Below are 12131 nucleotides of genomic sequence, written 5' to 3' on the forward strand. Positions count from 1 at the left end.
ATCATTTTGTTGTTTGCTTATGGCCTTATACAGCTCGTTGGGGTGCGGTCTTAGTGCCAGCGTCGGTTTGCGGTAAATAGACAGCTACGAAAAACCTTGAGACTACCTCAATATTAGACATCGCGCACCAGCTGTTATTGACAAAAATACAGACCCCCACCCCTCGTCTTACCAGACGTACCTGTTCTGTCTTGCCGATGCACGGGAAACCCGGCCAACTGTGTATTATCCGTGTCGTCGTTCAGCCACGACTTGGTGAAACATAAGATATTCGTTTTTTTTTATGGTTTTGGGACTTACCTGGGAGCAAGTCTTAAAGAAAAAATCTTTGTCCAGTTCGAGGTGAGTAATCGCTGTTCTGAAATCCATATATTCTAGTCTATTCTGAATTCACTATTCAACTCCAATGATTGCCAGGTCAAAAAACATATACAACTGTAAATACACAAGTCACTAAATTGAATGAAAACCAGAAGAGACAGTAGTCCTGGAGTTGAGAAACCATTGGATAACATGGTGCGCATGATGTTTAATATAAATATATCTATGGGAATGTCCAATATAGAATGACTAGATCTTTGTATTGTACCTGGGTGGCCTTGCGTATCAGCTGGAGGCAGGCCGGCAGCATCCGGTCAAAGAGACCAGTGATGAGGTCCTTGTGCATGGCGTTGACTGTGGTGGGCAGTGTGTTGAGCCAGGACAACATGAGGGGCCGCCAGCCCAGCATGTGAGGCTCCATGTAGATCATGCCACAGCGAGACACCTGTTACACACAAGACAAACACTTGTCTTGTCGGCTATAGAAGGTTGTAGTTTAGCCACTGAATGTCATAGAAATGAACCAAACGGTATCCTTACAGCTTGTTTCTAGCAAAGAACATTGCGGACCGAAGCACCGTTATAGATCACTTTATATGAATCAGATCTGTTTTAGTGCATGGTGTGTGGAGGAATTGGCCATCACATCTATGGATAGCTGCCTATAGCCTAGTTTGGTCTGTCAAACAGGTAGGCCTACCTCTTATCGCCCTCTTGTTGTGAGTATAGTCAAATTAAAATGAAGGTTGAAACTATTTCCGACTGATTGTGCCGCGGCTGCTGCTTCAAGGGTCAGCACCACAATGTAAGTTACTCGAATCTGGCATATTGTGAGGTCAATAACTCTGATAAATAGCTTCCTCATGGGCAAGAAACATTGCTTTTATTAAAATCGATTAAAGTAGTAGAAAGCTATCAAAGTTGTCCAGTGCCATTAAAGTATTCATACCCCTTGACTTATTCCATGTTTTGTTGGGTTACAGCCTGAATTCAAAATGGATTAAATATACTGTATATATGTTTTACACATGTACACACAATAACCCATAATGACAAAGTGAAACCATGTTTTTAGACATTTTTGAAATACATAAATATTCACACCTCTGAGTGAATACATGTTAGAATCACCTTTGGCAGCTATTACAGCTGTGAGTCTTTCTGGGTAAGTCTTCCAAGAGCTTTGCACACCTGAAATTGTGCAATGTATGTACATTATTATTTTAAAAATAATAATAATAATTCAAGCTTCAAGTTGGTTGTTGATCATTGCTAGACAGACTTAAAAATGTCTTGCCATAGATTTTCAAGACAATTTAAGTTAAAAAAAAGTAACTCGGCCACTCAGGAACATTCAATGTTGTCTTGGTAAGCAACTCCACTGTATATTTGGCCTGTTTTAGGTTATTGTCCTGCTAAAAGGTGAATTTGTCTCCCTGTGTCTGTTGGAAAGCAGACTGAACCAGATTTTCCTCTAGGATTCTGCCTGTGCTTAGCTCTATTCCGTTTTCTTTACGATGAAAACCCCCTAGTCCTTGCCGATGACAGGCATACCCAATAACATAATGTGGCCACCACCATGCTTGAAAATATGAAGAGTGGTACTCAGTGATGTGTTGTGTTGGATTGCACCCAAACATAATGCTTTGTATTCAGGACATAAAGTTAATTTCTTTGCCCAATATTTAGAAGTTTTACTTTTGTGCCTTATTGCAAACAGGATGCATGTTTTGAATATTTGTATTCTGTACATGCTTTCTACTTTTCACTCTGTCACTTAGGTTAGTATTGTGGAGTAACTACACTAAACACTATTGCACACAAATTGAGTCCATGCAACTTATGTGACTTGTAAATCACATTTTTACTCCTGAACTTATTTAGGCTTGCCATAACAAAGGGGTTGAATACTTGACTCAAGACATTTCAGCTTTACATTTTTTATTAATTTGTATAAAAATAAATAAAATAAAAACATGATTCCACTAACATTATGGGGTATTGTGTATAGGCCAGTGACAATACAGGCTGAAAAAGTCAAGGGGGTGAATACGTTCTGAATGTACTGTAGGGCTGCCCAGGAACTCTGGGTTCAAATCATATGCAACACAGAAAGGGGTTATTCCTGACCACAACATGACCTTACAAGAAAAAATGTATTATGTGGATTATAATTAATGGAAAAAATGTTAAGGGGTTGATACACTTTTCGTTAGGGCAAATCAAGTCTGACATTTTAAAGTGCAAAGTACAAACTTTAGAAGCCTTTTTAAACCTTGAATACACAAGTTTGCATTTCCTGCTGTGCATGAAAATTCCTGCAACAACAGGATGATCAAATTAAGATACGTTATTTATACAGTTTTAGCCCTACCCCTATAAGAGCCCCAAGTTTTTCTTAGTCAGGTTATGTGGTCAGAGAAAACTCTGGACACTACATATGATGAACTTTGTGCACAGGACTAATGTGTCAATGAAACAGTCCTTGTCATACTTAATGTGTTCACAGAAGATCCAAGTGGACTGTATTATTTAATTACCAACATGCACAAATTCTGCGAGACATACATAGTGTGCCATTGGTCCTTCTGGTGTCATGTTGTCTGTAATTGTGACTGTAATTATGCGCTAAGAGGATTGGTCTCTCCCTTTAGTGACCCGCATTGTGACTGTGTGGAGGCTGATACCGTTACACAATACTGTACAAGAAGTCTGCCCCAGTTATGCAACTGCATATCTGACTTCTTTCTCTAAGACATCAGAGAGAATGTTACCTGATGCTTGTTTTGTTTGGGCCATTAAATCTCATAAAATCCCCCTGATGTTTCCTGACATAACACAGTGCAGATAATAAATACATAATTGACAGTGACTTTAAGTTGGTTAAAAGATTTGTGATCTAAAATAGTCGGGATTGAATGAGGCCATGAGTTATGCATCAAGATGTGACGAAGATAATGACATTTCTTGCTGATAATACTTCAATTAGCCCTTACAGAACTTCTTCTCCCACCATTATCAGTGCTGTATGTATTTGAGAACTATATTGAGAACGTCAATAGAACTACAACTCCCAGTCTCACCGTGGCTGGGGAGGCCACCTCCAGGTCCATGGGCTCGAAGATGAGGCTCATCTGCGGGGACATCTGAATGATCTCTCCGCTCATCAGGCACAGCTTCTTATTGTCGTCCAGCACCGTGTTCATGTTCTCGATCCACACAGCATCCACCGGCCCGTCAAAGATCAGCCACTTCCTGTCCGGACTCTACGGATGGAAAGAGGTATGTGCTGTGCGGTACTTTCTAACTATCACTAACTATCAGTTTTCAAGTAGCACAAAAGAGGAGTGGACCCATGTGCACCCAGATGATTACGTGGCTGTGTGGGTGCTAACAAGTGAAGCCTCCCACTCTCTCAATCTTTGCTGTCACCACAGGTTATGGTCATGCCCATTTCAGTCTTAAATAAAATAGCTCATGTAAAAGGAAAACTACAGCAAAGGGAGATCCTGCAGTGCTCAACGTTTGTTGAGGGATTGGGAGGTATTAGCGGAGCTCACAAGTTTCTGAAAGGCTTAAAAGTACATTTAAAAAATAATTCTGAGGTAAATCGGAGTTGATTTAAAGATGGCCCATACGGATTAAGCAATAATCATATGCACATATTCATACTTCCCCTGACACTATTCACCTCAAGTCCAACTTTCAAGGTCATAACAGACCTCATTTACAAATGTAGCGTTCCAGAACTGATGTAAATTAACACCTACACATGCATAATGGAGGTCGACATCAAGCATCAATCCTCCAATGAGAAAGCTGGCAGGAGTTCTGGTTAAATTGATTTGTTATAATATAAACAACTCGAGATGCGATCGGCTTGGGCCATCTGGTGCTCGAGAAAGCATAATGTAATCATCTGACAGAAAACATTACTTGAAAAGATCTCCCTGAACCGGGGGGGGGGGGGAAATCACATAAAGTATGCAGATGCTTCCTGTGTCAAAGCTAATGATTTCAAATTAAAGTGCCAACAAAACTGGAATTTACTGGATTTAATGTGTTAAATAACAAGCAGGAAATAAAGTATTCTAGCCTAGTGAAGCCAGGCGTCGTTCGGTGGTACGCACTTTATTGCTTTAATACATAAGCTGTCAAAATATATTGAAAATACCTATGTACTTCAATACCTCAAGTTGATAAGTGAAATATTTTGGGAAAAAACAACAAGCTCCTGAAGAGAAGTATGATCAAAAGGTGTCAAAGCTACCCGTTGTTTCTGTCAATTACAATTGTTGACTGACAAATAACAGCGGATTTGTTTAATAGGGAAATGAAGATATTTTACTGTCATTCTGTCATTTCTTACTGTCATTCTGTCATTTCTAACAGCCTCCTAGACGAAGGTCTCACAGCATTTGACCCACTGCAGTGACAACAAGTTAATTCCCTTGAGTTATTGATCTCTGTGAACATCTTAATCTCATTTTAAAAGGTTATAATCCACAGATTGTCACTAAAATCCCTGTTCCCATGGAAACAGTGCATGGCAGCAGAGCCATATAATTAAACAATAAGGCCCGAGGAGGTGTGGTATATGTCCGATATACCACGGCTAAGGGCTGTTCTTAAGCACCACACAATGCGGAGTGCCTGGACACAGCCCTTAGCCGTGGTATATCGGACATATATCACAAACCCCAGAGTAGCCTTATTGCTATTATAAACTGGTTACCAAATAAATTAGAGAAGTAAAACAAAATATTTTGTCATACCAGTGGTATACGGTCTGATATACCATGGCTTTCAGCCAATCAGAATTCAGGGCTCAGTTTATAATTTAGAGTTTGGTCATTGCGGTTTCTGTCGGAATGTTCTGAGTGCCACTTTCTCCATTTGTTTTCTGTTTTTGGAGTTTACCGTGGATGAACATTTTACCTGAGAGCAGGCGAAGGCCCTGTAGCTGACCGCCAGGATGCCGTCCGACCACTCGTGAGAGACCGGGTCAAACTGACCATACAGCTGGCCCATGGTGATGGACTTGGGATTTATAACTGTGATCTGGACCCGGTTTTCATCCATTAAACCCTACAGTACATAGACCACACACACAGACACAGACACAGACACACACACACAAAATGAGCTGATTAGCAACATTATCTGTGGACAATAGAAACCAGTTACTTAAAATAGATAACAGATCCAAGCCCATCTGAAAGCACCAGAAAAAAAAAGAAAAAAAAGACAGCTAGAACGCAATGTAGATTAGGCGAGCACCTCATTTGACCACACTTCCTCTGCCAAGGCATAAATCGCCTCCGAGATCAATGTCTCCATGATAAAAAGCTTCTCCAAACAAAGGAGGAGAGCCAAAACCACAGCGAGTGGCATTTCTGAGTGGAGCTGTCAGACGGTGTTAAAAAAGAAGCGGAAGCTTGCGGAAATGAGAGGAGGATGGACATGACGGGCCGTCTAGCGTTGCCGGGGACGATGATAAATGTGACATCATTCGGCATTCCATCATTTGCCATTCTGTCTCCTCCCATGGGGAAGCTAGAAGGCCTCTCAGGCATGTAAACACCTAACGGCTGTGCTGTGCTTGTCTGGGAAACAGTGATGTCTAGTAAACAGTGCAGAAGTGGACCAACTATAGGGAAAGGATGTACTAACTAGACAAAGTGCTGCCAAAGAAGAAGACCAGAGGAGCAAGACCAGCAAGACCAAGAAAAAGTTACACTCATAAATTAAGGTAGCCAAATAGCAGTAGTTCTCCAACAACGACTGTTTGTCTGTCTGGAAAGGAATAAAACAAATTAACTACAAACCAAAATCTCCAGAGTCCCCGACGGCAGACAACCCCTCAATGCCGAATAAACTAACCAGTTTTACTGCAGATTTGACTCACAAATGCCGCTCAATCACCAGGTGCAGTCACAAGAACGTGGAACTTAGCACAGACAAAACCGCGGAGATGGTGGTTGACTTTAGAAAACGCCTCCACCATCTATCCCCTTCGAGATTGGTGGCTCAGCTGTTAGCATGGCTGAATCATTCAAATTCCTGGGGACTATCATCTCCCACAACCTCAAGTGGGAGGACACCATCACAGTGGTCACCAAGAAGGCACACCAGCAGATGTACTAAACTCCGCTGAAAAACTCAAAATCCCCCAGTCAATCCTGATCTTTTTTTTTTTTTTACCTTTATTTAACTAGGCAAGTCAGTTAAAAACAAATTCCTATTTTCAATGATGGCCTAGGAACAGTGGGTTAACTGCTTTGTTCAGGGGCAGAACGACAGATTTTTTTACCTTGTCAGCTCAGGGATTCGATCTTGCAACCTTTCAGTTACTAGCCCAACGCTCTAGGCTACCTGCCGCCCCCTTTAAAGAATCAATCCTTGAGTCCTTTCCTCAACATCCTCCAACACTCTCTGGTTTGGGTCTGCATCTGCCTGCTCCAAGGGCAGACTGCAACACATTGTCCGGTCTGCAGAGAAGGTCATCAGCTGCCACCTATCAAAGATCATTGCAAACTACTCCCATCCGGTCACCCCCTCTTTCAAAAAGTATCCTTCGGCAGACTGGTTCAGGTCAATCATGACCAAAACTACCCGCCAACTGAACAGTTTCTTTCCCCGTGCTGTGGCCCTCACCAACCGGCAATCTGGACCATAGAGACTAAAGGACTATGCACCTTATGTTGCACACCACATCAAGCCATCGCTGAACTGTACACAAAATAACTGCACCACACTCTGTTCATCTCTCCACACTTAGATACACTGACCGTACAAAACATTATTTCCATGACATAGACTGACCAGGTGAATCCAGATGAAAGTTATGATCCCTTATTGATTCACTTGTTAAATACACTTCATTCACTGAAGATGAAGGGAAGGAGACAGGTTCAAGGAGGATTTGTAAGCCTTGAGATAATTGAGACATGGATTGTGTATGTGTGCACAATTCAGAGGGTGAGTGGGCAAGACAAAAGATTTAGGTCTTTGTACGCGGTATGATAGTAGGTGCCAGACGCCGTAACGTGTGCGCTCAGAGTCAGGAACCTAGTTTAGGGAGTGAGTGTTTTAATAAATAAATGAAACAATAAACACGTAACACAAACAACGCACCGAGATGAAAACAGGGTCAAAAACACCTGAGAAAAGAATAAAGGGGAGTGATAGATATAGGGAAGATAATCAAGGAGGTGATGGAGTCCAGGTGAGTGTCATGAGGCGCTGGTGCGCTTGACGATGGTGACAGGTGTGCAGGATAATCAGCAGCCTGATGACCTAGAGTGCCGGAGAGGGAGTACAGTACCCCCTCCCTGACGTGCGGCTCCAGCCACAGGACGCCGACAAAGGGGACGAACCCGGGGATCAGGTGCGGACCGGTCACCCCTGCTGAAGCGCAGGAACCTGTCACGCCGGCTGAGGCGCGGGAACCTGTCGAGCCGGCAGGGAGCGGGAACCTGACAGACCGGCTGAGGCAGGGGAGCATGGCGATCCGGCTGAGGCATGAGAGCCTGATGAGCCGGTGGAAGCAGGGGAGCCTGCGATCCGGCTGAGGCATGAAAGCCCGACGAGCCGGCTGAGGCATGAGAGCCCGACGAGCCGGCTGAGGCATGAGAGCCCGACGAGCCGGCTGAGGCATGAGAGTCTGTAGCAGCTCCCGGACAAATTTACACTGACACAAAAACAAACAAAAAACACTCCCTGATGCTTCCTTTAGGTGAGGTGCTACTCTGTAACGACAACGCTGAGAGTTGGGAAGAAAGTTCAGGGAGTGAGTGTTTTAATAAATAAATGAAACAATAAACACGTAACACAAACAATGCACCGACATGAAAACAGAGTCAATAACACCTGAGGAAAGAACCAAGGGGATTGACAGATATAGGGAAGATAATCAAGGAGGTGATGGAGTCCAGGTGAGTGTCATGAGGCGCTGGTGCGCTCGATGATGGTGACAGGTGTGCGGGATAATCAGCAACCTGATGATCTCGAGGTCGGAGAGGGAGTATACGTGACAGACGCACCGGTTTGAGTGTGTCAAGAACTGCAACACTGCTGGGTTTTTCACACTCAACAGTTTCCTGTCTGTATAAAGAATGGTCCACCACCCAAAGGTCATCCAGCCAACTTGACACAACTGTGGGAGGCATTGGAGTCAACATCGGCCAGTATCACTGTGGAATGCTTTCCAAGCCTTGTACAGTCCACGAATTGAGGCTGGTCTGAGGGCAAAAGGGGATGCAACTCAATATTAGGACAGGTATGCCTAATGTTTTGTACACTCATACTGATCCTGCAAAATTGCAAATCCATCAAGGGAAGGATTTAGACACGTTAACTTTCTCCACATTTTGTTAGGTTACAGCCTTATTCTAAAATTGATTCAATTGTTTTTCCCCCTCTCATCAATGTATATACAATACCCCATAATGACAAAGCAAAAACAGATTTTTTGAAATTTTTGATAATAAAATGGGTTAAAATAAAATAAAGAAATATCACATTTACTTAAGTATTCAGAGCATTTACTCTGTACTCTGATGAAGAACCTTTGGCACAGATTACAGCCTTGAGTGTTCTTGGGTATGACGCTACAAGCTTGGCACACCTGTATTTGGGGAGTTTCTCACATTATTCTCTGCAGATCCTCTCAAGCTCTGTCAAGTTGGATAGGGAGCATTGCTGCACAATTATTTTTAAGGTCTCTCCAGAGATGTTTGATCGGGCTCAAGTCCGGGCTCTGGCTGGGCCACTCATGGACATTCAGAGACTTGTCCTGAAGCCACTCTTGCATTGTCTTGGCTATGTGCTTAGGGTTGTTGTCCTGTTGGAAGGTGAAACTTTGCCGCAGTCTGAGATCCTGAATGCTCTAGAGCACGTTTACATCAAAGATCTCTCTTTACTTTGATCCGTTAACTTATGCCTCGATCCTGACTAGTCTACCACTCCCTAGCACTCCCTACAGCATGATGCTGCCACCACCAGGCTTCACAGTAGGGATGGTGCCAAGTTTCCTCCAGACGTGATGCTTGGCATTCAGGCCAAAGAGTTCAAAATTGTTTTCATCAGAACAGAGAAACTGGTTCTCATGGTCTGAGAGTCTTTCGGTGCCTTTGGGCAAACTTCAAGCGGGCTGTCATGTGCCTTTCACTGAGGAGTGGCTTCCGTCTGGCCACCCTACCATAAATGCTTGATTGGTGGAGTGCTGCAGAGATAGTTGTCTTTCTGGAAGGTTCTCCCATCTCCACAGAGTAACTCTGGAGCTCTGTCAGATTGACTATCAGGTTCTTGGTCACCTCCCTGACCAAGGTCCTTCTCCCCCGATTGCTCAGTTTGGCCGGGCGGCCAGCTCTAGAAAGAGTCGTGGTGGTCCAAACTTCTTCCATTTAAGAATGATGGAGGCCACTGTGTTCTTGGGGACCTTCAATGGTGCAGAAATGTTTTGGTACCCTTCCCTAGATCTGTGCCTCGACACAATCCTGTCTCTGAGCTCTACGGACAATTTCTTTGACCTCATGACTTGGTTTTTGCTCTGACATGCACTGTCAACTGTGGGATGTTATGTAGATAGATGTGTGCCTTTCTAAATCATGTCTAATCAATTGAATTTACAACAGGTGGACTCCAATGAAGTTGTAGAAACATCTCAAGGATGATCAACGGAAATAGGATGCACCTGAGCTGAATTTCGAGTCTCATAGCAAAGGGTCTGAATACTTATGTGAATAAGGTATTTCTGCTGTTTTTTTTCTTCATAAATTTGCGGCGAATTTCTAAAAACTTTTTTTTGCATTGTCATTATGGGTTAGTGTGTGTAGAGTCCTGAGGATATATATTTTTTATATTATATATTTTTTTAACCCATTTTAGAAAAAGGCTGTAACAAAAATGTGGAAAAAGTCAAGGGGTCTGAATACTTTTCAAAGGCACTGTATATCAACTGTAGACCCACTGTGCAGTCATGGCCAAAAGTTTTAAGAATGACACAAATATAACATTTCAAAGTTTGCTGCTTCAGTGTCTTTAGATATTTTTGTCAGATGTTACTATGGAATACTGAAGTATAATTAAAAGCATTTCAAGTGTCAAAGGCTTTTATTGACAATTACATGAAGTTTATGCAAAGAGTCAATATTTGCAGTGTTGACCCTTCTTTTTCAAGACCTCTGCAATCCGCACTGGCATGCTGTCAATTAACTTCTGGGCCACATCCTTACTGATGGCATCCCATTCTTGCATAATCAATGCATGGAGTTTGTCAGAATTTGTGGGTTTTTGTTGCCTCTTGAAGATTGACCACAAGTTCTCAATGGGATTAAGGTCTGGGGAGTTTCCTGGCCATGGACCCAAAATATCAATTTTTTGTTCCCCGAGCCACTTAGTTATCACTTTTGCCTTATGGCAAGGTGCTCCATCATGCTGGAAAAGGCATTGTTTGTCACCAAACTGTTCCTGGATGGTTGGGAGAAGATGCTCTCCGAGGATGTGTTGGTACCATTCTTTATTCATGGCTGTGTTCTTAGGTAAAATTGTGAGTGAGCCCACTCCCTTGGCTGAGAAGCAACCCCACACATGAATGGTCTCAGGATGCTTTACTGTTGGCATGACACAGGACTGATGGTAGCGCTCACCTTGTCTTCTCCGGACAAGTTTTTTTCCGGATGCCCCAAACAATCGGAAAGGGGATTCATCAGAGAAAATGACTTTACACCAGTCCTCAGCAGTCCAATCCCTGTACCTTTTGCAGAATGTCAGTCTGTCCCTGATGTTTTTCCTGGAGAGAAGTGGCTTCTTTGCTGCCCTTCTTGACACCAGGCCATCCTCCAAAAGTCTTCGCCTCACTGTGCGTGCAGATGCACTCACACCTGCCTGCTGCCATTCCTGAGCAAGCGCTGTACTGGTGGTGCCCTGATCTCGCAGCTGAATCAAGTTTAGGAGACAGTCCTGGCGCTTACTGGACTTTCTTGGGCGCCCTGAAGCCTTCTTCACAACAATTGAAGATCTTGATGATCTGATAAATGGCTGATTTAGGTGCAATCCCACTGGCAGCAATATCCTTGACTGTGAAGCCCTTTTTGTGCAAAGCAAATGACGGCACGTGTTTCCTTGCAGGTAACCATGGTTGACAGAGAAATAACAATGATTCCAAGCACCACCCTCCTTTTGAAGCTTCCAGTCTGTTATTTGAACTCCAGCTTTGTCTCCAGCTTTGTCCTCGTCAACACTCACACCTGTGTTAACGAGAGAATCACTGACATGATGTCAGATGGTCCTTTTGTGGCAGGGCTGAAATGCAGTGGAAATGTTCAGTTAATTTGCATGACAAAGAGGGAATTTGCAATTAATTGCAATTCATCTGATCACTCTTCATAACATTCTGCAGTATATGCAAATTGCCATCATGCAAACTGAGGCAGCAGACTTTGAAAATTAATATTTGTGTCATTCTCAAAACTTTTGGCCACGACTGTATATCCACTGCTCATTCTCTTATAGCTCTATGTTAATTTCTTCCTTGTTGTATATGGTGTATAACTTTGTTTAAACTCCTGTCTGTATTATGTCTCTAAGTGTTGTCCATCACTAGCAGCACCATATCACCAAGTAAAATTCTGAGTATGTGTAAATGTACTTCACGAATAAAGGTGATTCTGATTTAGAAAACATGGTTCTCTTTTTACTATGGCAGCCAAAGTGATTGGACACCTAAGTTTGGCTAACATGGACTTCCACAAACTCATGCATGGATGTCAATTGGAGATTAAGTATGAGGGTTGCTTTACGAGCAC

General features: G+C 43.0%; 1 protein-coding gene across 1 annotated transcript in view; it reads right to left on the bottom strand.

The window, feature by feature from the left end:
• The window catches only part of dnah7 (dynein, axonemal, heavy chain 7), a 200263-nt gene that overhangs the window by 111731 nt on the left and 76401 nt on the right, over positions 1-12131 (bottom strand). The window contains exons 31-33 of the mRNA XM_071356079.1: positions 5260-5409; positions 3405-3587; positions 590-766 (exon numbers count right to left, since the gene is read on the bottom strand). Of these exons, the coding sequence (XP_071212180.1) occupies positions 590-766; positions 3405-3587; positions 5260-5409 (510 nt within the window). The remainder of the gene's footprint in view (positions 1-589; positions 767-3404; positions 3588-5259; positions 5410-12131) is intronic.

Source organism: Salvelinus alpinus, chromosome 20 (genome assembly GCF_045679555.1).
Source record: "Salvelinus alpinus chromosome 20, SLU_Salpinus.1, whole genome shotgun sequence".
Classification (NCBI taxonomy): domain Eukaryota; kingdom Metazoa; phylum Chordata; class Actinopteri; order Salmoniformes; family Salmonidae; genus Salvelinus; species Salvelinus alpinus.